Source organism: Gorilla gorilla, chromosome 21 (assembly GCF_029281585.2).
Source record: "Gorilla gorilla gorilla isolate KB3781 chromosome 21, NHGRI_mGorGor1-v2.1_pri, whole genome shotgun sequence".
NCBI classification, from domain to species: Eukaryota; Metazoa; Chordata; class Mammalia; order Primates; family Hominidae; genus Gorilla; species Gorilla gorilla.
Window position 1 is genome coordinate 53,236,001 of NC_073245.2, and position 27,342 is coordinate 53,263,342.

General features: G+C 45.5%; 1 protein-coding gene, 1 long non-coding RNA gene and 1 other non-coding gene across 3 annotated transcripts in view; all 3 read left to right on the plus strand.

The window, feature by feature from the left end:
* Positions 1-14,618, plus strand: part of LOC109024328 (uncharacterized) — a 58,638-nt gene extending 44,020 nt beyond the window's left edge. Inside the window, exon 3 of the long non-coding RNA XR_010132371.1 lies at positions 11,878-14,618. This is a non-coding gene — a long non-coding RNA (uncharacterized lncRNA). The remainder of the gene's footprint in view (positions 1-11,877) is intronic.
* LOC115931799 (U2 spliceosomal RNA) lies at positions 13,427-13,616 on the plus strand. The gene has a single exon (XR_004068248.1). It is a non-coding gene; the product is annotated as a U2 spliceosomal RNA (small nuclear RNA).
* A 3,202-nt stretch (positions 14,619-17,820) lies between the features above and the next one.
* The window catches only part of TOP1 (DNA topoisomerase I), a 95,961-nt gene continuing 86,439 nt past the window's right edge, over positions 17,821-27,342 (plus strand). The window contains exons 1-2 of the mRNA XM_004062154.4: positions 17,821-18,312; positions 18,644-18,668. Of these exons, the coding sequence (XP_004062202.1) occupies positions 18,280-18,312; positions 18,644-18,668 (58 nt within the window). The 5' untranslated portion in view covers positions 17,821-18,279. The remainder of the gene's footprint in view (positions 18,313-18,643; positions 18,669-27,342) is intronic.

Below are 27,342 nucleotides of genomic sequence, written 5' to 3' on the forward strand. Positions count from 1 at the left end.
CCACCATCTCAGCTCATTGCAACCTCTGTCACCCAGGTTGAGTGATTCTCCTGCCTCAGCCACTCTAGTAGCTAGGATTACAGGCATGTGCCACCATACCTGGCTAACTCTTTTGTATTTTTAGTAGACATGGGGTCTCACCATGTTGGCCAGGCTGGTCTCAAACTCCCATATCTGCCCACCTCAGCCTCCCAAAGTGTTGGATTATAGGCATGAGCCACTGCACCTGGCCTATATTACACTTTGATAAAAGGTTTTAAGGCTGGGTATGGGCTGGGATTACACCTGTAATCCCAGCACTTTGGGAGGCTGAGGTGAGCAGATCACAAGGTCAAGAGATTGAGACCATCCTGGCCAACATGGTGAAACCCTGTCTCTACTAAAAATACAAAAATTAGCTGGGCATGGTGGCACATGCCTGTAGTCCCAGCTACTCGGGAGACTGAGGCAGGAGAATCGCTTGAACCAGAGAGGCAGAGGTTGCAGTGAACCAAGATCGTGCCACTACACTCCAGCCTGGCAACAAAGCTAGACTCCATCTCAAAAATAATAATAATAATAATAATAATAAAAGGGTTAGCCATGCTACCGAGAGGCCCCTAACCACCCACAGACAGACAGACAGACAGCAGATGGAATCAGACCAATCATCTCAGAGCCTCCAGGTGCCCATCAGTAAGATGCCTGGAAGGACCTGGAAGCTGAGGCCTTTAAAGGTTGGGCTCAGTGTCTCTATGTCAAGCACGGGGCCTGGTACAATGTAGGTGTTCAAATAGTTGTCTCCTTCCTTCCTCATACCTGGATTTTAGGTGCGGCAGTTCCAGAAATGCCATGGCCTGCGTAAGAAGGGTCTGGAGTGCCTCATTTAAAGCTCACAAGGATCACAGAGGCTGGCACAGCTGGGCTGAGAACAGAAGGGGAAACGAAACCCTTTCATGGCTCACATATGCTCAAGCAACTACAAAGAAGCCACCTGTGGTCAGCTGAAGAGTGGATGGGGGAGAAAGAGGGAGCTTCAGAGAAGTGGGGGTGGTGGTGAGGAAGAAGGTTTTTAGGTGGTAGAAATGGAGGAGGTCAAAGAAAACAGCAGTTAAGAATAATAGGCAATACACCATAGGGTGAGGGTAGGGGTGGGGAAGGTAGGTTTTGGGTGGTGGAGATGGGAAAGGTTAAAAAAAAAAAAACACAGCGGTTAATAATAGGCAACACACCATCCATCGTGCAGAGGAAGAAACCCTGGACTTAGAATTATGTGATTTTGGCAAAACATGTAACCAAGCAGCTCTCTCATCTGTAAAAATGGGACAATAATAGTTCCTTTCTCTTGGGGTTATTGAGAGGTTGAAATCAGTTGATGCATGAAAAATGTACAAATCTTGCTGTTGCTGTTAATAATAACGGTATTGATAATATCGTAGGAAGAAGCTTCTGCTTCTGAAAGGAGACCAGGTGGACTGATTTGGGAACCAAAAACAACCAGAAATCTAGAGGGGAGGGGAGAAGGCAAGGAGAGATCTTGATCTAGGTGCACTGGAACTTATATGCAAAATGCTGTTTTTAAGTGCATAGGTATTAATATTTATTAGAGGAAGAGATACCATAGCCCACATCAGCTTCTCAAAGGAGTCTATCTGACACACACACACACACACACACAGACACACACACACAATAGTTTAAAAATGACTGATCTAGAGAAATTAAGAGCCAAGAGAAAGAAGCAGATGAGACAAGAGGCCCACAATCATCCATGGTTGGAATGAGCCGTCTCCATGGACCTAAGACTTGGGATCAGGGGTGGCGGAGAGTATAAAGAGAAGAGGCAAAAAAAAGAGTTTGTTGGAATGAAGACTTAAAGAACCAAGTCAGCTCACAGTGGGGATGGAATGGGGGTTAGTTCAGCTATCACATGGCCCAGAGCAGGCTCACAGAGGCTGTTGGCTGAAGGCTGGGTGAGTGGATGGATGGGCAGGGAGCCCGACCCAGCAGCTGAGGACTGGGGAAACTAGGGAGGCGGACTGCAGATCAGGAGGCAAGGAATAAGAAAGACCTTGACTCTAGAAGACTGGCAGGGATTGACTGGAGAAATGATTTCCGTTTGCCTGGTGTGATGGGAAAGAACTGTCAGCCAGTGTATACTTCTCCCAATCTAAAATACTTCTGATTCTGTGGGTGAGGATTTGCAAGAAGGCACTCTGCCAGGGGGAGGGACTTAACTGTTGGCTCTGTGGCTGTTTCAGGAACACTCTAGGGCAGAGGGGAGTGGGGTGGGCAGAGACTTTTCTTTTTGAAAGTTGTGAGTTTGTACCCTGACTTGCCCATTTCATTCATGTATTCATGCAACAAATATTTCTTAAGCACTTATTATGTGCCCACCTTTCTGCCAGGTGTTGGAGATGCAACAATAAATAAAAGATAGAATAGTCCCTGAACTTAAAAATCTTACATCTAGCTGGGTGCCATGGCTCACGCCTGTAATCCCAGCACTTTGGGAGGCCAAGACGGGCAGATCATGAGGTCAGGAGATCGAGACCATCCTGGCTAACACGCTGAAACCCCGTCTCTACTAAAAAATAAAAAAAATATAAAAAAAAATTAGTCGGGCGTGGTGGTGGGTGCCTGTGGTCCCAGCTACTCAGGAGGCTGAGGCAGGAGAATGGCATGAACCCAGGAGGCGGAGCTTGCAGTGAGCCGAGATCGCACCACTGCACTCCAGCCTGGGCGACAGAGCAAGACTCCATCTCAAAAATAAAATAAAATAAAATCTTACATCTAGTTGAGGAAATGGATAATGAGAGTGCAGTATGATAGGTGCTGCGACTGGGGCCATGTGCAAGTTGCTATAGGAACAGAGGAAAAGGGCACTCATACTTCCCCAAGCCTGTCTTCTATTTATTTATTTATTTATTTATTTATTTATTTATTTATTTATTATTTGAGACAGAGTTTTGCTCTTTAGCCTAGGCTGGAGTGAATGGTGTGATGTGGGCTCACTGCAACCTCCACCTCCCAGGTTCAAGCCATTCTCCTGCCTCAGCCTCCCAAATAGCTGGGATTACAGGCGTGAACCACCATGTCCAGCTAATTTTTATATTTTTAATAGAGACGAGGTGTCGCCATGTTGGCCAGGCTGGTCTCAAACTCCTGATCTCAGGTGATCCACCCACCTTGGCCTCCTAAAGTGCTAGGATTATAGGCGTGAGCTACCACACTCAGCCTTAAGCCTCCATCTTCTTATCTGCAAAGTGGGAATCATGGCCAGGTGCGGTGGCTCACACCTGTAATCCCAGCACTTTGGGAGGCCGAGGAGTGTGGATCACCTGAGGTCAGGAGTTCCAGAACAGCCTGGCTAACATGGAGAAATCCCATCTCTACTAAAAACACAAAAAAATTAGCTGGGCGTGTTGGCTCGCACCTGTGATCTCAGCTGCTCGGGAGGCTGGGGCAGGAGAATCGCTTGAACCCAGGAAGCAGAGGTCACAGTGAGCCAAGATTGTGCCATTGCACTCCAGCCTGGGCAACAAGAATGAAACTCCATCTCAAAAAGAAAAAAAAATGGGAATCATGTTATTCACTATAAGGAGTTTTCTGGTACATTCCAGGCCTCTGCTTGACACATATTAGGAGCCCGTTGTAGCCCATAATTCATTTATTCAACAAATGTTAATTGAGTATCTTATGTGTGTCAGGCACTTCTGTGGATGGTAGAAATGTGGCACTAAATAAACTGAGAAAGCCAGGCACGGTGGCTCATGCCTATAATCCTAGCACTTTGGGATATCAAAGCAGAACACCTTTAAGCTCAGGAGTTCGAGACCAATCTGGGCGACATAGGAAGACTCTGTGTCTACAAAATATAAACAATTAGCTGAGCATGTTGGTGCACACCTGTAGCCCCAGCTGCTCAGCAGGCTGAAGTGGGAAGATTGTTTGAGTCTAGGAGGTCAAGTCTGCAGTGAGTCATGGTTGTACTGCTGTACTCCAGCCTGGGTGACAAAATAATATTATTTTTGTCTCAAAAATAATAAATACATAAATAAATAAACTGATAAGAATTGCTGCTGTCATCAAGATTACATACTACACGGGGAAAACAATAAGTAAAATATTCCGTAGGCCAAATGGTGACAAGTGCGTTGGAGACAAATAAAGCAGGGATGGAAAGAGGGAAGAACTGAGGGAAGGGCGCTGTAATTTTAAATAGAGTAGTCAGGGCCTGTCTTAGTTTAGCAAGGATCTGAAAGAAGAGAGGCACTAGGCCATGGAGATATCTGGAGGAAGGACGTTCGAGGTAGAAAGATCCACAAATGAAAGGGCTAATGCTGGAGAATGAGTGGTGTGTGATAGGCTTTTACAGAGCCCAGAGTGGCTGGAAAGAGGTGACCAAGGTGTACAGCACCAGCAGATGAGGTCAAGGGAGGCCTTGGAGGGGAGCAGGTGTGGCAGGGCCTTGGGGCCATTGTAAGTCTTTGACTTTACCCTGAATGAGATGGGAGCCACTGGAGAGTTTTGCGCAGAAGAGTGACAGGATCTTACGTTTTGTTTTGTTTTGTTTTGTTTTGTTTTGTTTTGTTTTGTTTTGTTTTGTTTCAGGAAAGAGTCTCACTCTATTGACCAGGCTGGAGTGCAATGGTGCGATCTTGACTCACTGCAACCTCTGCCTCCTGAGTTTAAGCAATTCTCCTCCCTCAGCCTCCCAAGTAGCTGAGATTACAGACATGTGCCACCATGCCTGGCTAATTTTGTATTTTTAGTAGAGACGGGGTTTCACCATGTTGGTCAGGCTGGTCTCGAACTCCTGACCTCAGGTGATCTACCCGCCTCAGCCTCCCAAAGTGCTGGGATTACAGGCATGAGCCACCACACCCGACCTTCTTCTTTCTTTCTTTCTTTCTTTCTTTTTTTTTTTCTTGAGATGGAGTCTCACTCTGTGGCTCAGGCTGGAGTGCAGTGGTGCAATCTCTGCTCACTGCAGCCTCAGCCTCCTAGGTTTAAGCAATTCACCCTGCCTCAGCCTCCCAGAGAGTTGGGACTACAGGCGCCCACCACCATGCCTGGCTAAAGTTTTTGTGTATTTAGTAGAGATGGGGTTTCACCATTTTGGCCAGGCTGGTCTCGAATTCCTGACCTCAGGTGACCCGCCCACCTCAGCCTCCCAAAGTTCTGGGATTACAGGTGTGAGCCACTGCGCCCAGCCCTTTTTCTTTTCTTTTCTTTTCTTTTTTTTTTAACTGACGAGGTCTCCTCTGTCACCCAGGCTGGAGTGCAGTGGTATGATCATAGCTCACTGCAGCCTCAAACTACTGGGCTTGAGATCCTTCTGCCTCAGCCTCCTGAATAACTGGGACTAGAAGCATGTGCCACCAGGCCCAGCTAAATTTTTAAAAATGTTTGTTGAAATAGTATCTCACTGTCACCCAGGATGATCTTGAACTCCTGGCTCTAAGTCATCCTCCTACCTTGGCCTCTGAACGTGCTGAGATTACAGGTGTGAGCCACCATGCCTGGCCAGGATCTCAAGTCTTAAATAGGACCACTCTGTTTTAAAGGATCACTTGTTCTAACTGTATACCATGAGATGACAAACATAGAGCAGAGGACACCAGTTAGGAGACTCCCACATTAAACCAGGTGGAGATGATGGCGATTTGGGCTAAAGTGAAAGCAAAGGGCATGGTGAGAAATGGTTAACATCAGGATATTTGAAGGTGAAGTCAACAGGATTTGTTGACAAATTGGATAAGGGGGAGTAGGCAGGCAAAACAGAGTCAAGGATGCGGGGCGTGGTGGCTCATGCCTGTAATCCCAGCACCTTGGGAGGCCGAGGTGGGCAGATCAAGAGGTCAGGAGTTCGAGACAAGCCTGACCAATATGGTGAAACCCTGTCTCTACTAAAAATACAAAAATTAGCCGGGCATGGTGGTGTGCAACTGTAGTCCCAGCTACTCAGGAGGCTGAGACAGAAGAATTGCTTGAACCTGGGAGGCGGAGGTTGCAGTGAGCCGAGATGTTACCACTGCACTCCAGCCTGGGCAACAGAGCGAGACTCTGTCTCAAAAAAAAAAAAAAAAAAGTCAAGGATGACCTGAGCCATTAACTATGATTGGGGAAGACCAAAGGAAGAACAGGCTTGAGAGGAAAGATAGAGGGTTGATTTGGGACACATTATGTTTAAGAAGCCTGTTGGAAGTCCAAATAGGAATATTGGGTAGGCAGCTGGATACATAAGTTTGACACCTGGGGGCAAGGTCCTGATTTTAGGTATGAACCTAGAACTTCTCAGTATATAGTTGGTATTTAAAGCCACAGGAGTGAATAAGATAGTGAATCAAGAGGACAAAGAAAAAAGGTCTGAGGATTGAGCCCAGGGGCTATCCAACATCCAGCAATGGGGGCCTCACCTGCTTTTAATTTGGGGGTTCCAAGGCTAGGTTTGAACATTCTGTAAGGACTTGTGCAAATATTTTCCCTAAGTTCTGTCTCCCCCTTTGAACCCAAATGTTCACCATGAAGGGAAAAGTCCACAGAAGAAAAAAACAGTTTTAAATAGATTGTTTAAATTATTAGGTTATGTTTTCCAAAAACAGAAGGAAAGCGAAGTTCTGGGTCAGTGGGAGAATTTAGAGTTTTTAGCATTATCTTTCTCCCATCAAACCCTTAAGGCTGGGCTCCCAAGGAAGAGTCTTCCTGGCTTTCCAGCCCTGAGGGCTCTCTCACAAGGTCCCAGAACTCTGTATTGTAATTGTCTATTTTCTCTACCTCCAGGTGGGAGCCATGTTGAGTTCATCACAGAACTACTAGCTGGGCCTGGCACCAAATAGGCATCAGGGAATGTCAGTGGAACTTGACTGCATTGCAGAATCTGATGAGGAACTTCCATCTTCCTGGGCTCTGAGTGTCTTTCTCTAGTTCCACCCACCAGAGCTGGTGTCTGTTCTGCCAGGCCCCTTTCCAGGCACTCATAGCTGATCCTGGAAAGGTAGGGACAGACCCTATAGGCCTGGACTCTGTCCTTTGGGAGGAAAATATCCTCAGGGGCCTGCATGAGCCATCCTGAAAAACTAGTTCTGTGAGTCAATCCTCAAGTGAGTTCCTGTGGGAAAGGTACCAGAATCTTAGAGGTGAGGTTGGAAGCAGCTTGTCACCTCTTAGAGGCAAAGAGGGGTGTCTCCTCCGAACGGACCTCACTCTTTATCTGACCCAGAGTTCCTGGCATATCAACTGTGCTAGTACTTTGTCAAGGGTGCTGGCATGAGCCAAAAGGCCCTGAACTGGAAATTGCAGACCCTCCTATTAGACATGAGTGTGTCATGTCCATCATAAACAAAGAAACAAAAACCCTCTCTTAACGCAGGCTACTTTAGTGGCTGCATTATGTTCTTCCTACTGTTTGTAGCTAAATCTCTTGAATGACTTGTTCAAACTTGCTATCTCCACTTCCTCACCTTCTATTTCATTCCTAACTCAGGCCCATTCCTAAAATAAGGCTGTCCTTCCAGGCCCTCCCAAATGATGTCATCTAGTGTAATTAACTCCAGGTACTACCATGATACTAATAACCTGCAGTCCCTCTCCTGAGCTCCAAACTCACGTATTCAGCTGCCTATTAGACATCTTGACTCAGCTAACCCACAGACACTTCAAACTCAACATGTACAGAACGAACTCATCATCTTTCCTTAAAACAGATCCCAAGTGTTCCCTGTCTTTGTGAATGCACTGCCATCCTCCTCCTTGACTCCCCCACTCCCTTTCCTTTGTATATATAATCAATCACTAATACATCAACCCTATGTCATGAATATCCCGCAAACACATACACTTCTCTCCATCCTCATGGCTTTTTTGCTGATCAGGGCCATCATCATCATTTTTGCCTCAATGATGACAATAACCTCTTAACTGTATTCTAACAAGCTTTGTGTAGTGTTTTGTTCTGTTTTAGAGATACGGTCTCACTCTGTCACTCTGTAGAGTGCAGTGGCATGATTACAGCTCACTGTAACTTCAAACTCCTGGGCTCAGGTAATCCCCGCACTTCAGTCTCCTGCCTAGCTAGGACTACATGTGCATACTCCCATGCCTGACTAATTTGAAAAACATTTTTGCGGGGAGAGATGAGGTCTTGCTATCTTGCCTTGGCTGGTCTTGAACTCCTGGGCTCAAGCAATCCTTCCACCTTGGTCTCCCAAAGCATTGAGATTACAGGTGTGAGCCACCATGCCTAGCCAAGGCTCAAGTCTTGAATACTTTAAATCCATTTTCTTTCTTTTTTTTTTTTTTTTTTTTTTTTTTTGACAGCGTCTTGCTCTGTCGCCCAGGCTGGAGTGCAATGGTGCAATCTCAGCTCACTGCAACCTCTGCCTCCCAGGTTTAAGCAATTATAGGTGTGTGCCACCACACCCAGCTAATTTATGTGTGTGTGTGTGTGTGTGTGTGTGTGTGTGTGTGTGTGTGTGTGTGTGTGTTTGTGTATTTTTAGTAGAGACGGGATTTCGCCATGTTGCCCAGGCTGGTTTCACACTCCTGAGCTCAGGCAATCTGCCCACCTCAGCCTCCCAAGGTGCTAGGATTACAGGCATGAGCCACCATGCCTGGCCTGTAGGTAATATTTTCTAAAACACATATTATGTTCCTCCATTGCTCATAGCAACTCTCAGTGACTTCCCAGTGCTATGAAGATAAACTGCAAATGCCTTAGAGACCCTGCATGAACTGGGCCTTGCTTACCTCTCCAGCTTCATCTCTCACTACTCCTCTTCACCCTCTACCCCTTAGCCATACTGAATTACCAGCAGTTCCCCACATAAACCCTGCTCTTTCCAGTTTCCAAATTTTTGCCCATCTGTTCTCTTGGCCTTGAGTGCTTGTCTCCCTCACTTGCCTTCTTTATTCTCCCCAACCGTTACCTGGCTGACTTCTGTTTCCATTTTGAGACCTAAGTTTAAGTGCCATTTCCACTGGAAATCCGTGCCTGACTCTGTAATTCTGGATGGCAGTTCTTCTAAAGGGCTCCTACTGCAAACACACTGTACTTTATCCTCGAGGCACTCATCACAGTAAGTGACAATTACTTGTTCCCTTCTCTGTCTCACCCACCAGACCTGAGCTCCTTGAGAGCAGGGGCCTTGTCTTTCTAGTTCATGGCTGAATTCCTAATACTAGCTTAGTACCTGGCTTATAGTTGATTGTGTGTGTGTGTGTGTGTGTGTGTGTGTGTGTGTGTGTGTGTGTGTGTGTGTGATGCAGGGAAGCCAAAGAAGGGTCAGGATGCAATGAGAACCTGGGAAAGGAGGGACAATTACAAAAGAAAGTCTTGGGCAGATTCCATACAGGTAGTAGCCACCAGTGGGATGTGGAGGACAGGATCAAGGGTTAACTCAAGAGGCTTCAAGGTTCTGAGCCTGAGTGACTGGGAGGAATAGAGCTATTCGCTAAGCAGAGACCATAGAAGCGAAGGGCAGTTTCAGGAGAAAAGCTGAACCCAGGACCAAAGGGCTGTGGGGGTCATCAAGTGGACACATGAAATAGGCATATGGGTAAATATTTCTATGGTTCTAAAAAGGAGTCAAGGCTGGAGACATTCATCTAAGAAGCTACCTGGCCAGGCGCGGTGGCTCACGCCTGTAATCCCAGCACTTTGGGAAGCCAAGGTGGGCAGATCATTTGAGGTCAGGAGTTTGAGACCAGCCTGGCCAACATGGTAAAATCTCGTCTCTACTAAAAATACAAAAATTAGCCAGGTGTGGTGGTGGGCACCTGTAATCCCAGCTACTCGGGAGGCTGAGGCAGGAGAATTACTTGAACCTGGGAGGTGAGGTTGCAGTGAGCTGAGATCACACCACTGCACTCCAGCCTGGGCAACACAGTGAGACTCCGTCTCAAGATAAAAACAAGGCTACCAAGATGGGGGCATATAGAGAGAAGACAAGTTTGATGATATAATCTTGGGGATCCATTAAATTGTGCTGAAAGAAGAGAGGGAGAGAGAAATGGTATTTGGACAGGTAAGAAAAAAGCCGGGAGAATTAATGGTCATTGGATCCAAATGCAAAGGACCTCAAAGAATGTGCTCATCCACCTCATTGAGTGCTGCAGGAAGGTGGAGAAGAATAGGCTACTCTACTTGGAAACTAGGAAGTCCCTGATTAGAATAGAAGCCAGACCAACAGTGTTAAAGGAATGAAAAATAAAGCAGAAAAGGCAGCACGTGTAGACTGTCCTTTCTGAATCTTTCAAACACAGGTGAGGGCAACAGTGACCTAAGGATAACTTGGGAAGCAGGTTAGGGGTTCTAAGACTGGGCTCCATACACACACTGCTTAAGTTCAAATCATAGCCCCACCACTCAATAGCTGTGTGACTTTGGGCAAGTTAACTTACTTAACTTTCCTAAGTCTCAGTTTCCTTGTCTAAAACGGTGGGACAAGTAGCCCCTGTTTCATATGGTTATTGCAATGATTATATGAAAATGTATGTGAAGCACTCAGCACAGGGCAGAGACGTGGTAAGCAACCAATTAACGTGAGACATGAATTTTAACAGGGTCAAGGAGGAAAACTGGGAGGAGGAGAAGTTGCCATGCAGGAGGGAGAGAAGATGCTCGAGTGAACTAGGCTTTGAGGAGGTGGAAGGGAGGGGACTGAGGACTTGGAGGGCTTGTGGGGAGGAAGGATGGGGAAGTAGGCCTTTTCAAACCCCAACTTTGGCTAAAGGATCACCTGCTGGTTACTGAATGAGGCAGCTACTTCTGTTCCACTTTCTTGGGGAGTCGTGCTGAGGCATCTGGGAGCTTCTCTCACTCCTAGAATCTTCCAGTGTTTCCTGGAGCCTGGTCTCTGCCTCTATGCCTCCCACTGCCTACTGGTTCTCTAGCTGGAAGCAGCTGGACTCAGGCAGCCACAGGATGTCCCAGCAGCACACATTGAGAGAGGGGGATTCAGAGAGAGCTGCTTCACAACTTCTCTTTGGGCTATACCCTTGACACAGGCCAAATCCTTCTGTCCCCGTCACAGGTACAGATACTTTCTATCTTCAGGTATTCCAAATGATCTTCCATGATTAAGGTTGCTTCTGAAACACAATGGTCTCCCTGGACCTCCGAGCTAATCTGCCTATTTCCAGTGTCAGTTCCACCAAACTGTTCCCCCTCTGCTGCCTGTGATTGTTCTCATACCTGTTTAAAACCCTGTCATAGTTCACCTTGCAGTATCGCCACTGGAACTGGGAGGGCCTCTCCCACCCGCCCAGCCTACATTGGTTATATCTTCACTTTTACCCTCTGCTCCATCCTGACCAAAGCTATGGCTCTGCATATATTGCCTCTCTTCTTGCAATATCTTTTCTTCTTTTCCACAGGCTAGCAACCCCTCATCTTTCAAGAATAGTGTCCAACTAGAAACCTTTCCTAATATTGCCCCCACCACCACTGGTAAGTTGGATGTGCTCCTTTACTCAAGAGTTCCCACAGCAACTGGTGGCTGGCCTCCTCTTCCCTATTATTCCTTATACCTTAGCGTTACAGTTGGAGAATACCTCTGTCTCATTATCAGACTAGGCACTCTTCCAAAATGAGGATTAGGTCTTATAAATAGCTATATCTCTAGGGCTTAGTATAGGACCTACCAACCTCAAATAGGTAAGTAGTACCTATTTGCCTTCATTCCTCAGGGAATACTGGTTGAATGAATAAATGTCCTCATTTAGGATGTATTCTGGCAGGAAGACAATGGAGATACAAGTGAACTACTTTTCTTGCCCCAAGCCACATGGCCAGGATCCTACATCTTTGTTGCTTGACTGTCTCTCATTTCATAATTCAAGAGTTGCCAGCTTTCTTATTGATACTGACCTTTTTTTTTTTTTTTTTTTTTTTAGATGGAGTTTCCCTCTCGTTGCCCAAGCTGGAGTGCAATGGCGCAATCTCGGCTCACTGCAACCTCCACCTCCCAGGTTCAAGTGATTCTCCTGCCTCAGCCTCCCTAGTAGCTGGGATTACAGGCGTGCAGCACCACGCCTGGCTAATTTTGTGTTTTTAGCAGAGAGGGGTTTCTCCATGTTGGTCAGGCTGGTCTCGAACTCCCGACCTCAGGTGATCTGCCCGCCTTGGCCTCCCAAAGTGCTGGGATTACAGGCGTGAGCCACTGCACCCGGCCTGATTCTGACCTTTTTATTCCACACATCTCAACTGTTGCTGAGCTGTTTCATTCTAGGAGGCAAAGAGCTTTTCTGGTTGTTCCTGAGATCACCAGCCTGAATCTCCTTTCTTGAGCACCCAGCAGTTTCTTTTCCAAGAGTATGGGAATCTTGAAAGGGCAGCAGATTCTTAGGCATGGGCGGGGAGAGCTGCTAGAAGACATCACTGTCAAAGAATTGGCAAAGTCAAGAATGTGCCAGCATCCAAGGGTCAAAACGTCAGGTGGGACATCCTGTTCCACAGCACGATAGCCCCAGAGGGGGTGCCAAAAGGATGACAGAAGCCTTGTGAGTGCCCAGGAATCAAGTAGAGATTAGGACCAACCCATCAGAGTGCAATTAAGCAAAAGGGGGAATCAATTTAAAGGTGCCAGAACAGGAACCATGCAACCAGGCTTCAGGGGAAAGTAGGAACCAGGGTCCTGAACTTCATTCATCAGGGTCCTCTCTCTCTCTTTTTTAAGACAAGGTGACACTCTGTCACCCAGGCTGGAGTGCAGTGGCACGATCTTGGCTCACTGCTGCCTCAGCCTCTCAGGTGTTCCTCACCTCAGCCTCCCTAGTAGCTGAGACTACAGGCACATACCACTAGGCCCAGCTAATTTTTGTTTGTAGAGACAGCATTTTGCCATGTTGCATAGGCTGGCTTCAAACTCCTAGGCTCAAATGATCCAGCCACCTCAGGCCCCCAAAGTGTTAGGCTTACAGGTGTGAGCCATCTGGCTGGAGGGACTTCTATCTCTTATCTCTTCTCTTCCTCCACCCACTTTCTCCTATATCCTCCCCCACCTCCAGGTTTCTCTGGCCCTTCCGACAGCAAGTATCGCCAGGAGCAGCTCCCTAATCTACATACTACAGATATATCCACAAGAAGACAGATGGAACCACTCTTTTCTTCTGAATTCTAGAGCCTTAAGGAAGTTAACCTGAGTGGCTCAGCTTGGATCAAGTGCCCATCCTGGTCCAAACAACTGTAGCAGCACATCTGTGTATTTGTGTATCTTGTTCCTCCATAATCTTGCAGTCCGGGGAAAGTGTGCAGATGGATGGGTCCCTGAAAAGCAAGAGTTGTTTAGACAACGCTAGAGGTGTTCAGTTCTGGGAGACAAGAGTTGGGCCAGGTTGATAACTAGCCTAAGAGAGTCGGAATCAGATGAATAAGAACTAGATCTTGGGTGACAACCTAGATCAAGAGTCTCGAGGTTCAGTCATTTCAAAAAGCTCAAGTCTCATTGCTTCTTGGCCTTCTGGCTAAGATCATGTGCAGTATCTGTTCTTACCAGTTTAATATCTGATACATCTTCTATCTGAGGATAATATAATAAATAGATTTTTGGAGCAAGGAGATGGAATAGGAGCTTGCTCTGTCCACTCTACACATTGGCCTGGATTGCAGTACCTCCAGGAATGGTGCACCCTCTCTACCACCCCCAAAAAGCCCAAGTCTCAAGAGGTAGTCTGGAAAAAAGTGTTTTTGGATTTACCTACACTTTTTTTTCCAAGATGGAGTCTCGCTCTGTCACCCAGGCTGGAGTGCAGTGGCGCCATCTCAGCTCACTGTAACCTCTACCTCCAGGATTCAAGCAGTTCTCCTGCCTCAGTCTCCCAAGTAGCTGGGATTACAGGTGTGTGCCAACCATGCTCAGCTAATTTTTGTATTTTTAGTAGAGACAGGGTTTCACCATGTTGGCCAGGCAGGTCTCGAAGTCCTGACCTCAGGTGATCTTCCTGCCTTGGCCTCCCAAAGTGCTAAGATTACAGGCGTGAGCCACTGCACCCAGCCTAATTTTTGTAATTTTAGTAGAGACGAGTTTTCACCATGTTGACCAGGCTGGTCTCGAACTCCTGACCTCAGGTGATCCACCCCCGCCCTTGGCCTCCCAAAGTGCTGGCACTACAGGCATGAGCCACCGCTCCTGGCCGGGTTTGCCTACATTTTGGAGATGCTGCACACCACGTCCCTCTTTTCAAGAGTCACATAAGTATTTACATATGGAAGACCCTGAGAAGGCACCTGGGAAAAAACCTGTTTAACTGTAAATATAATAATGTATGTATTTGTATGTGGAGCTCTTCTTTTAGTGGATTATCTATAAACCGTCCACTGTTCCCAATGCATACTTTGGAGACAGACCTACACTACCAGTTTTCACCTGCTAGTTATTTTTATAAGGGTTGGGATGGTCCATGAGTGAACAGTCTTGATTTAAAGCAGTGTTTCCCAAACCTCATTTATTTGCCTATAACCTTCCTGGAGTTTGTCTTATATGTGCGCTCTGTGCACTATTCATATATGTTTTTATGTAAATCAATCACTTTTTTAAAAAGCCTCATCCCAGTTATATCCTTAAAACAATGGTTATTTTTTCTCATACATATGGAAATACATATCTATTAGAATTAAAATGCTTGTCCATGCACTATCAATAATCTCCTCAAGTACCATATGGTGGGGACATGTGTTTGAAGTGTTAGGAGTCAGGAGTGGTCTCTGTAAGACAGAGTAAGTCAGTCAACCTCTGAGCACTGCCAGCCACACATGCTGGCAGAGAAGTTCAGCCTGTGACAAGACTGCCCGGATATTTCCACGTCTGTGCACGGGGATGTCCTCGGTCTGCCATTGTGAAGTCTGTGCTGTTTTCATGCCTACCTAGTCTTCTTTGGAGGGACCTGGAAAGCAAATGCAGGCTGGGTACAGTGGCTTATGCCTGTAATCCCAGCACTTTGGGAGGCAAAGGTGGGCAGATCACGAGGTCAGGAGTTTGAGACCAGCCTGACCAACATAGTGAAACCTTGTTTCTACTAAAATTGCAAAAATTAGCTGGGTGTGGTGGTGCGTGGCTGTAATCCCAGCTACCCGGGAGGCTGAGGCAGGATAATTGCTTGAACCCAGGAGGCAGAGGTTGCAGTAAGCCCAGATGGCACCACTGGACTCCAGCCTGGGTGACAGAGACTCCATCTCAAAAAAAAAAAAAAAAAGAAAAAAAATCAAATGCATATTCTCCCTGGGAAACCGGGGGTTGGGAGAGTGGAGTAGTGTGGATGCACTGAAGGCCGTCCTCAAATTATCTTGGACTCACTGCAGCAAGCAGATGCCTCATCTTCTGGCCAGGGATTGATCCTGAGATGGGAAGAGTATGAGAAGAGACACCAACAGCAAGGCAAAACTCGCTCTGGCAGCTTGCTTCAGAGAAAGAGTATAGCTTTGGAGTCAGGCCGACCTGAGTATGAATCCAAGACTCAGCACTTACTAGGTGCCTGCCCTCAAACAATTATTTTTTGATAGTCATTACATACCCACAATGATCACCATGGAGTGGATGAGGAAACAGGGACTCAGAGAAGTTAAACAACTTGCCTGATATCACACAGGTAACACACAGCAGAGCAGAATTCAAACCTAAGTTGATTTGACTTCCAAATGTGTGCTCCTAACCAAAGCAGGGTAACCTGCTTTGATTTGCCCATTTCTTGAGCACCTCTTCTGTAGGACGGCCTGTTGCCGGGTGCTGGGAATTCAGTGGTAGGCAAGATGGACAAGATTCCCCCCTCTCACAGACCTTGCTTGCTATAGGGGAAATAGACAGGAAACCAATTACTCCATTTGTAACTTAATAACAAGTGTCATAAGTGTTACAAAGGAGATAGATACTATAAGGCACCTTTTATTTTTATTTGTTTATTTATTTTTTGAGACTCACTCGCTCTGTTGCCCAGGCTGGGGTACAGTGGTGCGGTCTCGGCTCACTGCAACCTCTGCCTCCCAGGTTCAAGCGATTCTCCTGCCTCAGCCTCCCGAGTAGCTGGGATTACAGGTGTGAACCACCACACTCTGCTAATTTTTGTATTTTTAGTAGAGACAGGGTTTCACCATGTTGGCCAGGCTGTTGTTGAACTCCTGACCTCAAGTGATTCATCCACATTGACCTCCCAAAGTGCTGTGATTACAGGCGTTAGCCACAGCGCCTGGCCTATAAGGCACCCTTGGTCAGCCAGTGGAAGCAGGGTCAGTAGTGCGCCGGAGAGTCACTTTGAAAAAGTGATATTTAGGTTGATCTTGAAGCATTCACAAGATGTGGTAAACATATCTAATGGTAAACATGTGATGGTAAACATTAGATGTGATAAAGATACTGATGGTCCACTGGATGAACAGTTTTCATATTTACTTCCAAATGATTTCATAGATATTATTTCACAGATAACACTTAGGATGAAGGTAAATAAAAAGGAGCTCAATTAAAATATGAAATAATAATAGTGAAAGTGGTAATAGATGTGGCAATATCCACAAAGGAGTAATGGTTAGATTAGCATATTGAGAAGATCACTTTGGCAATTGTTGGAATGCAGTTTAGGAGAGGGCCAAGAATGGAAGCAGCAATCCCTGTTAGGAGTGTAGTGTTTTGGAGTGCAGTGTTTTTTGTTGGTTTGTTTTTTGTTTTTTTTAGACCAGGTCTCACTCTGTTGCCCAGGCTGGAGTGCAGTGCAGCCTCGACCTCCTCCTCGGGCTCAGGTGATCCTCCCACCTCAGCCTCCCGAGTAGCCGGGACTACAGGCACATGCCACCACACCCTGCCAGTTTTTGTATTTTTTGTAGAGTCAGGGTTCTGCCATGTTGCCCAGGCTGGTCTTGAACTCCTGGGTTCAAGTGATCTGCCAGCCTCGGCCTCCCAAAGTGCTAAGATTACAAGTGTGAGACACCACCCCCAGCCAGCGCATTGTATTAATCCAAGCAGGAGAACGCAGACTTCAAAGGCTTATGGGCAGCAGAGAGAAGTAGATGAAGCGAAGAGATGCAATCAGCGGGACTAGTGGGAAATGAGGGAAAGGAAGGTGTCAGGATGGGGCTTTTTCTAGCTGAGTGGAGTTCAGTTCATTCCCAGAGAAGCTTGAGAGGCATCCAACTATAGAAGCAAGGTAGGTGGCTGTTGGTCCCTTGTCTTTAGGACAGTTTGACTTTTGTAATACAGGCGACCTCACAGAGCTATTGTGAGAATTCAGAGCTGGGCACAGAATAGATGCTCTATAAACGGTAGTTCTATTCCCCATTTGCCCCGTCCTCCCAGCATGCCAGGGATACAGGGGCGGATAGAGACAGGTTCAGTTCCCTTTGGTCTCTTGCATTCCCCCTTCCCTCAGCACAATTCCTGGGCTCATAGCGGATGCTCAATAAGTATTTGTAGAATGAATCAAAGAAATCAGACCCTTGGTGACCCAGGGCTACATGTACTCGGCGGAAAACTGGGGTTAAACCGGACCCTTGGTTGGTTGAAAAATTAAAATAATTTTTAAAAAGTGGGCGTGAAATAATCCAGAAGTTGGAGGGCCTGGACAAAGGCTGGGGAGGGGACTCCTCCCACCAGGCGGCCTCAGGGTCGGCTTAGCAAGAAAGGAGGCGCTGGGGAGACCTCTGGGGTCCCAGCTGCCAAGGTACTCGCCGCTCCAAGGAGATGCGGACGCCGGATACCAGCTCTGCCCAAGATTGCTGGGTCCCGCCGCGGCCTTTAAAGGCCCACCACGTGGCTGCGCGGCCAGCCCTGGTCCGGAGGCGGTGCCCGGGTGGCGCCTGCGCACTGCCTAGCAGAGGGGCTGGGGTTCCGAGAAAAGGCGTCGGGAGAGGAAGGGGAGGCTGCTTGGGGTGGGACGCCGTGGGAGGAGTCGGCTCCTTATGCAAATCACAGCGGAGCGCGCACGGTCCGGAGGCGGGGCTTGCGATGCAAAGCCAGGTCCGTCTGGCGAACCGCGAGGGGGCGGGCCGCAACCCTCTGCCTCTTTCCGCGAGCGCTGACGTCGCCGACGTGTTGTTTAAAAGCGGCCGCGCAGGCGCAGTGAGCCCAAATGCGAACTTAGGCTGTTACACAACTGCTGGGGTCTGTTCTCGCCGCCCGCCCGGCAGTCAGGCAGCGTCGCCGCCGTGGTAGCTGCCTCAGCCGTTTCTGGAGTCTCGGGCCCACAGTCACCGCCGCTTACCTGCGCCTCCTCGAGCCTCCGGGGTCCCCGTCCGCCCGCACAGGCCGGTTCGCCGTCTGCGTCTCCCCCACGCCGCCTCGCCTGCCGCCGCGCTCGTCCCTCCGGGCCGACATGAGTGGGGACCACCTCCACAACGATTCCCAGGTACGGCCCGTCCTGACCCTGGCGGCCCCGGATCCCGGCCTGGCCGTCCCGCGACCCCCGGCGCAGGCCCCGACCCCAGCCCCGGCCCGGCAGCTTTGACAGGCCGGAGCCCCCGGTGAGGGGCCGCCTGCCGGAGTAGATCGGCTCGCTAGGCCGCGAGCGAGGGCCGCGAAGTTACAGTTCGAGGCGGGGATGGCTGCCCTCTGTGGCCACCCCCGGGGCCCCGTCCTCCCTGGGGGCGCAGGGTGGGCCAGGCCCCCGGCCGCGCGCGCTCGCCGCCGGAGGGGTTAAAGTGGCTGTTGTTTGATATTCTCTCCTTTTCTTTTTCCAGATCGAAGCGGATTTCCGATTGAATGGTGAGTGTGCCCCCTGCCCCGACTCCGGGGCCCCCCAGCCGCCGGCCGCCTCCCCCGCGCCCTGCCGGTGCCGGGCAGAGGACAGACATGGCGTCCCAGAGACTAAGTCCCGGCTCCTCGCTCACCGGCCCCATTGTTCCCATCGGGCCCCCTCTTGACCCCCTTTCCGGGGACCCCAGCTCCCCCAGATCCGGGCCCTCCCAAGAGGGGGCAACGGAGACCCCGTGTCGTCCGCCACCGGGCCTCGGGCGGTCTTTCCGGGCCGGGATTCCTCCCGGGAAAGTCGCCTTGTCGACGGTCGGGACTTAGTCTCTGCGCCATTTTCTTTTTCTCTCTCCTCTCCTTTCTATGCCTGTGTCTCTTTCTCTCCCTCCCTCGGCTCTTTCCTTGAGCTGCCCAGAACGAGCTTTCTGCAGAGCAAAGCCGTATAAATCACATACTTCACCAGAGAGGGAAGGCTGGGGGACTGAATTATTATTTTTTAAACTTTATTTTGGGGGTTATTCCCTTTATGCTTCATGTTTGTTTCCTTTTCTGCTTCCAGAATGAAAGATTTCCTTAAGCAACTGTTAATTTTTTTTTGATAGGCTGTTTATGATAGGAATTATGGCTCTAAAACTAAAGCCACCCTTCGTGGAGTTCTTTATATTTCCAGGTTGTTTTTCCCAAGTTACGTTCTTTGCAAAGGTAGCAGTACCTCCCTAAAGAAAGTTTGCAAGTTCTCTGTGGGTCACCCAATGTAAATGTTGGATTTTTAAAAAATTATGTTAGTCACTGGAACTTTTCATTGTGGTCGAAGTTCCCAATGCAGTGCTTTTCTGGAAACGCAGTTTAGTGTACTTGTTGGAAGGAAAGATTGTTGAGCATCCCTTGTGGATCTGGTGTGTTGGCCTTTTCGTTTGGGTTGTGAGGAGGAAAAAAAGATTTTATTTATTGAAGCAAAGAGTGTCCAGTACCCACCCCTGCTTCCTGTTCATTCTTTTTCACGAGCCACTGTTTTTCAGGAATCAAGAACTAGCTTTTTTTTTTTTCCCAATTCTTTATGTTTTTGAACCCTTTTCAGCCAAATCAAGGCATTTATTCTTATTGTATTTCCACTTCAGTTACCCAGGGAAGAGTCCTCCAATAAAAAGCTCATCCTTGCAGGCTTTCGAACAACCCTGTTGAAGGAGAAGTTACCTTCTGTAGTGTGCTGGGAATTCCCACTGATTTTGATGGTACATAATCCTGCTCAATTGAGTTTGGGTTCCGGGAACCTCTCCAATGGGAGAAGTTGATGAGTAGGTTTTCTAATGTTGTAATCAGCAGTCCATCATGTTGCCTGCTCTACTGAGAGCAACCTTATGTTCAGAGTTTGAAGTGGGGCATCCAGCAGGAGATGGTACTCAGCCAGGAGAGAATCTGGTTTAAAGTATGGCATTTCTTGAGCACCAGATATGTGCCAACCACTGTGCTTGGTGCTAGAGCTGATCCTATAACCATAACACTCCCTTGCTCTCAATTCAGTCTATTGGGGGAGACATAATTAGTTAATTATAAGGTAACTACTGGGGCATATGTGTACCCAAAATGCTTTGGAGTATAGGGGAGTTAATTTTGTCTGAGGGTGGGGAAATTTCTCAGAGGAGGTGACTTCTGAGCTGGGGGTTGTGGAAGACTGGGCGCAGAGAATTGTCAGGGGTTGGAGTGTTTCTTAAGTACATTTAACCAACCTATCACGATTTTAAAAGAGGGAGGAGGTGAGGCCTGCAGTTTAGAAAGCCACAGTATAGACATGTTTCTTTGGGATACAGGGGCAAAGAAAGGATGTGCAGGTGAGGATGTAAGAAGTCCTTTTGACCTTGCTAGAGGAAGGTGGGATCTTTAATATAGAATGTGTTCTTTTGGCTGTCAGGCTGGGCTGAGTAGGTAATGTAAATAATGAAACAAAGTTTAGCCCTTTCTTGTGAGAAAGTTAACTTACATGGTTCTCACCTAAGTCATGTGAATGATTGTGAGCTGGCTATGTTATTGATCTTTACTGACATTTTTATAGAGGCTGAAGTAATCTGTGTATGTTGACTTTTAGAATGTGTTGGCTCACATTTAATAGCAATAATAGCTAATATTTATTGAATACTTACTGCCAGGCATGAATCTCAGCTCTTTCCATGGATCGTCTATTTAAATGTAATCCTTGGAAGGACCCTTGTGAGTTAGGTCCTGTTATTTCTGTTTTGTAGATGAGGAAACTGAGGCTTCAGTGTATTTACTAGCTTGCCCAAGGGCTGTGAGTTAGCCACTCTAAATCCCATGAGCTGAGCCACTATGCTAGAGTGATACTATATGATACTAGCATGAAAAAATAAAAAGCCACAAATCTCTATTTTCTTACAGAGCTGAAAAAGGAGAGAAGGAAGGATTTGATAATTTGTCATTTGCTTTTTATCTAAACATGCTTTTTGAAGAGAATCTGCCACCATAAAGTTCTGACATTGGTGTAATTATTCTTTGTGAATATTGTCTGGAAGATGTGGTGTTGGTAACAATGCTTGCTAGCTCAAGTAATACATTGTTAACCAGTGATTGATTTATGTAACTATGAAAAACACTTTAAAAAAAGTAGAAATCAATGTTTAATTATGCCCAGACATGTCATTATTGAACTTTGTATTAAGAGATTGTTTAAGCGTGATTTTAAGAGGGCCTAACCCATCTTACAGATTAACTGTACAAGTTCATATATTAAAATCAAACATCTCTCATTTTGCCTGCCCTCATCCCCTAAGATATAAAAGATTCCCCCCACTTTGGAGCTCATTCTTCGCAATATTTAAAATTGTAGCTCTTTGCATGTAATTTAGAACATTCTGACCCATACTCAACTGCTGGGAGACTCTGTTATTTATATTTAAAATGTTGACAGTGAGTTAGGAATTTGGAGCAGAAACCATATCTAAGTCTAAGTGAAAAGACTTCCTAAGTATTGGTAGAACTAACTGTAGTGGGGCTGAGTCATTATTACAGTACTGTACAGGCTGCGTAGCTATCTGTAGAATTGATAATGGTAATACCAGGTTAAAGTGTTAGCGATTCTTCTGCTCTTTCAGAGGTCTTGAAGTTTTTGCTTGTCTGCTATGGAGATAGGGAGTTCTCCCCCATTTGACCCCCTTAGCAAAGCACAATACTTGGCTCCATCAGTCTTTAGTCTAAGAAGTGATATATAGGATCATGGTTTGACATCATCTTGTGCTGATTCTGGTTGGCTTAATGGAATCAAATTGGATGAAGGTAATTAAATATGAATTGTTTCTGATGCTAATAGATAGTTGTACTTCTGTCTGTTGGGTATGGGTTGGGATGGGCGGTAGCATAGCTGATTGTGGTGGGGGGATTTCAGATAGCTGATGATGTGGCTATCTGAAAATTGCCACTGCATTTTTAAAACTGAAAAGTGATGGTACCGCCAAATGAAATCTGCAGCATCCTCAGACTCAATCAGGAAATACTTAAGCATTATGCTCCAGGGTGGTTGTCTTCCCTTACATTGCAACTGGACTCCTTGAGGCACCTTTTTAGAATTAGTGAGCCGCTAGGATTTTTATACTACGCTTTGACATAAAGGAAAGTTGCTTGTCAACATGTGTTTTTTTAGTTTACCAGCATATCAGATCTCACAAACAAATTTTAGGCTCGGATTGGATGTTTCTAGTAAAAACAAGAAAATCCAGGCATCACTAAAAGAATCAGAAATATGTTGTGGCTTGAAAGGTGCAAACTAAATAATATAGCTAGCAGTAACGGTCACCAACTCCTGCTTTTCTTTGGTTCAGTAGATAGAGTAAAATGGAAAATAAGAAACCAAGGTCAGTCCCCAAATCTCATTTTAACCAATAGCAGCAAAAAAAAAAAAAAAAAAAAAGGAATTGAGTCTGACTTTTTCCCCTTGCTGTCAGCATAAAGATGGGGAAATGAGAGAGTTGGAAAGACATTCATTAGTTTGTTCAGATTATTAAATAACATGTCTTAAAGTTTATATTCCAAAATTGGGCTGTGAGGTTTTTTTGTTTTGCTTGTTTTCAGTGCATGTGTGGGGTGGGGAGGTGCAAAAAAATGTTTGCCTTCTAATATACAGCTTTGTTGTATATTAATTATATAGTAACAGTTGTCCCCTGCTGCTAATGGTATGGAAAATGATTCTGTTGTGCTTTCTGAATACATATCATTTTAGAAGATTTCAGATTATACTAAAACCATGTTATTTGATATTAGTTGGACATGAATGCATATTTATATGACACATCATTATCAACTTTTGCCTTTTGCCATCTTTTTAGTGCAAAGTAAAACTGATATTCTTCAAATCCAAAGTCGTTTCTTCGGAAGTGTGTTTTGTGAGGGATTGCATCTTTCCCATGTGAAACTGTGTCGAACTCCAGAAAATGAATTCAAATGTAATTAGTTTGAATGAAGCTGTGGAAATGTTTGAAATGAGTATTTTGACATTGGACCTGGAGGTTTAAAAAAAAAAAACCCTCTTGAAAGAATAGTAAAATATATTGGATGTGGAGGTGAGAGTCAGTTGAGTGAATTTTCTGTGTTGTATGGTTTAGATTATCTGACTATCCCTTAATTATTTTGAAACCATTAACTTTGGATAATAAGGGCATTTAGGCAAACAGTTGACACATGGATTTCTTAAGGTGAAAAGTTTAGAGACTTCCAAACTAGTCCTTAAGAGGCGAATGGGTATTGTGTTTAAAGGAAGCTTTCAGATTGTGTTTAAACTTTGAGTAGTAATATTTGGAACTGTCTTTTCTCCCTATTTCCATGCCTCATACATCTCAAGTTTGAGCAGCAGCTTTCCATCCCCATGGCTCCAGGCCAATAGCTGCAGTAGAAAATCTAAAATAGAGGCCAGGGTTGGAATAATTAGCATTTTGCCAACCCCCACCCTCCCTGCCACCTGCCTATCTAGATGTGGACAGTATGTGCTGTGTTGATAGCATAGGGCCTGGGAAGGGTGGAGAGGGATGTAAATGAGGGCAGGGTGGACAAAGTTTGATTGGGGGTTGCGGGGAAGCTTGTAGAGGAATGTCTGTTAGATATTGATGGTATTTTGGTGGAGTTATGAGAAATGGCTGATTGCTGAAATGATTTAATAGTAAATAGATATTGTTGAACATTTTCTGTGTGTATAGGAAAGATCCTAGATATTTTTCAAACTGGGAGAGAAGTGGTGTTACTGGTATCTCATGCATATCTCTGGAGTATATAGATCGTAATATCAACTTTGGCTATCTGTATCAAAGTTTGTATTAACTGTCTTTATGTGTGTCATTTATGTCTCTTAACGTTTAGTAAAGAAATAAATTCCAAGGGAGGTAGGCAACTTTTAATTTTAACTTCTTTCTTTTACTTTTTTTTTGGGCGGGGTGGGGGGCAGACAGGGTTTCTGTTTGTTGCCCAGGCTGGAGCGCAGTAGTGTGATTGCAGCTCACTGCAACCTCTGCCTCCTGGGCTCAAGCGATCCTCCTACCTCACCCTCCCAAGTAGCTGGAACTACAGGTGCATGTCACCACGCCGGGCTAATTTTTGCATTTTTTGTAGAGACGAGGTTTCTCGCCATGTTGCCCAGGCAGGTCTTGAACCCCTGGGCTCAAGCAGCCTGCCCACCTCAGCCTCTCAAAGTGCTGGGCATGAGCCACTGTGCCCAACCCTTAATTTCTTTTTGGTAGGTATTCATTTTTCATTTGTTGTCTTAAGCTTCTAGTTTCACTCACCTGTCTGCTAAATTTTTCTGAAATGTGTAATGTTTTAATTTACCATCTCCCTTCTACCCTTCCCATCAGATTTGGGGTGGGGAGGCATCTCTACCAGGCAATTAATTCCCCTCTGAGCCTTTGAAATTAACATTTTTGTTTCTGTGGATTCAAGGAACCTAAAGAACACAGTTCATTAGCATTCCTAAGAAACACCTAGGTAAGCTCCAACAAAAGATGTTAAAGCAATCAGCATTTTTAGGGACTTCAGATCTCCTGTATTTGTTGTTGTAAATGATGATGTTGGGAAAAGAATTTACAGATCCCTGGGTATTCTGACGTTTTCCTATATTTTAAGAACGAAACCGACCCAGCCAGCTTGTGGTCCCATTATTCTTTATATTGTTTTTCATAGCACACGCTAGCAAAGATAGATGCCTAGGACTTTTCTTGGCTGTTGGAGTTTATAGAAAAAAAGTTCTTTGTTGAAGGTTAGTCGTCCACCAGAATAATACACCCTTTTGCCCCTTAGTAGAAGTCCAGATGTTAATCTTGCTATCATATATGTATGAATGCCCAGATTTATAAAGCTTTGTAGGTATATTACTGATTGTGCAGGAGACTAATCTAGGAGGCTTCAGGATCATTGTCGTTTGTGGATCTCATTGGCTAAGACCTTTTACTTAACCTGACTCCAGTAAGGTAGCCCCTTTGTTTCCTTGTAGTTGACTATGTGAGCTCTTGCCAAGCAGCAGAAGTGGGATGAAGGGAACTAATTCTGAAAACTTATTAGGCACCACATTTTTATGTGCATTAAATCTGAATTGAATAAAGATAGTATAGATTGCATAGGCTTATGGGGAGAACCAGAGACCAGGAAAGGAAACGTTTTTTTCTTTTTACCCTTTATGCCTTTTCATGTCCCCTTTTTGATAACATGCTGCCTTGGTCCAGATTCTGGAAACCCCACTCAGGCTGTAATTGGTAAGCTTCTAGTACAGATGTCAGAACCTGCCCTTGATTATCTGCTGTTAGAGATAGCTTGGACCCTTTGTATGTGGAATGTTAGGTCTAGGGGAAGAGTGGGGGTGTGAGGAGACAGCTGTGGTAAAATAGAAAATTGGTGTAGGATTCCGAAAAATCTAGATAAGTCCCTGTTCTTCCTATGAAACATGATCTGACCACTGAACCTTGTTTTCTTATCCATAAGCAAGGATAATATTTATGTTTCACAAACTGTTGAGAATTAGATAAGTATATGAAGGTGCCTCTCTGTCCTCATTGTAAAATGTAAACTTTGATGAGACAGCCTCTATTCTCAACTGGATCTTTATTTTGAATGTTAGGTTTGAAATAGTGATTGATGTTGGGGAGTCTGTCTTTCATTGGTAGTCCCTGTTAAAGTTTTAAATCTTCTTGACATTTACACAGTGAATTGTAACATGTAACTAGTGTTGTTGAGTCTTTACCTAATTGAATCAGCAGAGCCTACACTGATGTCTTCCAGTTACAAAGCGGTCACTGTAAAGTAAAAGGCGTCTTCATATCTAGGTTTGGGCTAAGAAGGAGCCAATTGTATATCTAGTTCCTACTTTTCCTTTTTTTTTTTTTTTGCGATGGAGTCTCACTCTGTCACCCAGGCTGGAGTGCAGTGGCGTGATCTCGGCTGACTGCAAGCTCCGCCTCCCGGGTTCACGCCATTCTCCTGCCTTAGCCTCCTAAGTTGCTGGGACTACAGGTGCCCGCCACCACGCCTGGCTAATTTTTTGTATTTTTAGTAGATACGGGGTTTCACCGTGTTAGCCAGGATGGTCTCGATCTCCTGACCTCGTGATCCACCAGCCTCGGCCTCCCAAAGTGCTGGGATTACAGGCGTGAGCCACCGCGCCAAGCCTAATTCCTACTTTTCTAAGAATGTTTACAGCAGAGTGGTGATTGCCGAAGGAACTTGTAGCAGTACAGAAGATGGGCTCAGAAATGAAAGAAGTCTATTGATGTGACTAATTTCTCAACCATTTAATAGAATTATGGATTTTCTATTAAAAATAACTTGACCCTTTTCGATGCATTTAATAAAATGCCAAGTTCATTGTTTGTTAATTTTTTAAAACCACAAAATTCAATATGTCTTGTGTCAGCATATTTTTTCAAAGGCCACTATTTTACTTCTCCCCCAAAACGTTTTTAAATTAAACAGAGAACTCTCAAAGCACCTGAGAATTACTTCAGTTTTTCATTTATTCAAATAGTTGCTTAAAGTGACCAACTTGGTTTTCTTTGAAATAGTAATTCTTGGGAATAAGAATACCTTAAATAATATAATAAAGCTTATGTGTGAGAATTTAGTACCAAATGCCATGTTAACAGTTATGCGTGAGTATAGGCATTTGGGAGATTCCATGAAAAAATTTGATAAAGTCAGTAGAAATTTCAGTAATGTCTCATAAGTCTAGCTAATGCTGAATATTGAATTGCCTTGAATTTGTTATTTTGGAAGTGTTACTTAAAGGAAATAAACAAAAGTCATTTAAGGATGTGTTCACTAGTGTTGATTAGATTTAAGCCAATGGATCTTAGTAGAGATCTTACGCCATTCAGCAAAAGGATTATCACAGAAGCATCACAACAGGCGCAGACTTACATTCAATTAAAAGTAGGCAGGAGGACATAATTTTGTTGTATAGAAATTATGGAATAGGGCCTAATTTTAAAGAGTCTTCAAAGATAAACATATCAGGAAAAATATAGCTCATAAAATATGGGGAAAAAAATCTGGGAAGATGAGTATTTGTTAATGCTCTGTAGCTCCATTGCCCTCAGTATACAAGGAATGTGCCCACAATAGGGTTGGATTTAAAAGTCTTCAAAGCTTTGGTCTCTTTTTCTTTCGTTTTCCTCTGATACAGAATGCGAATAGTCTCCTGGCCTCCAAC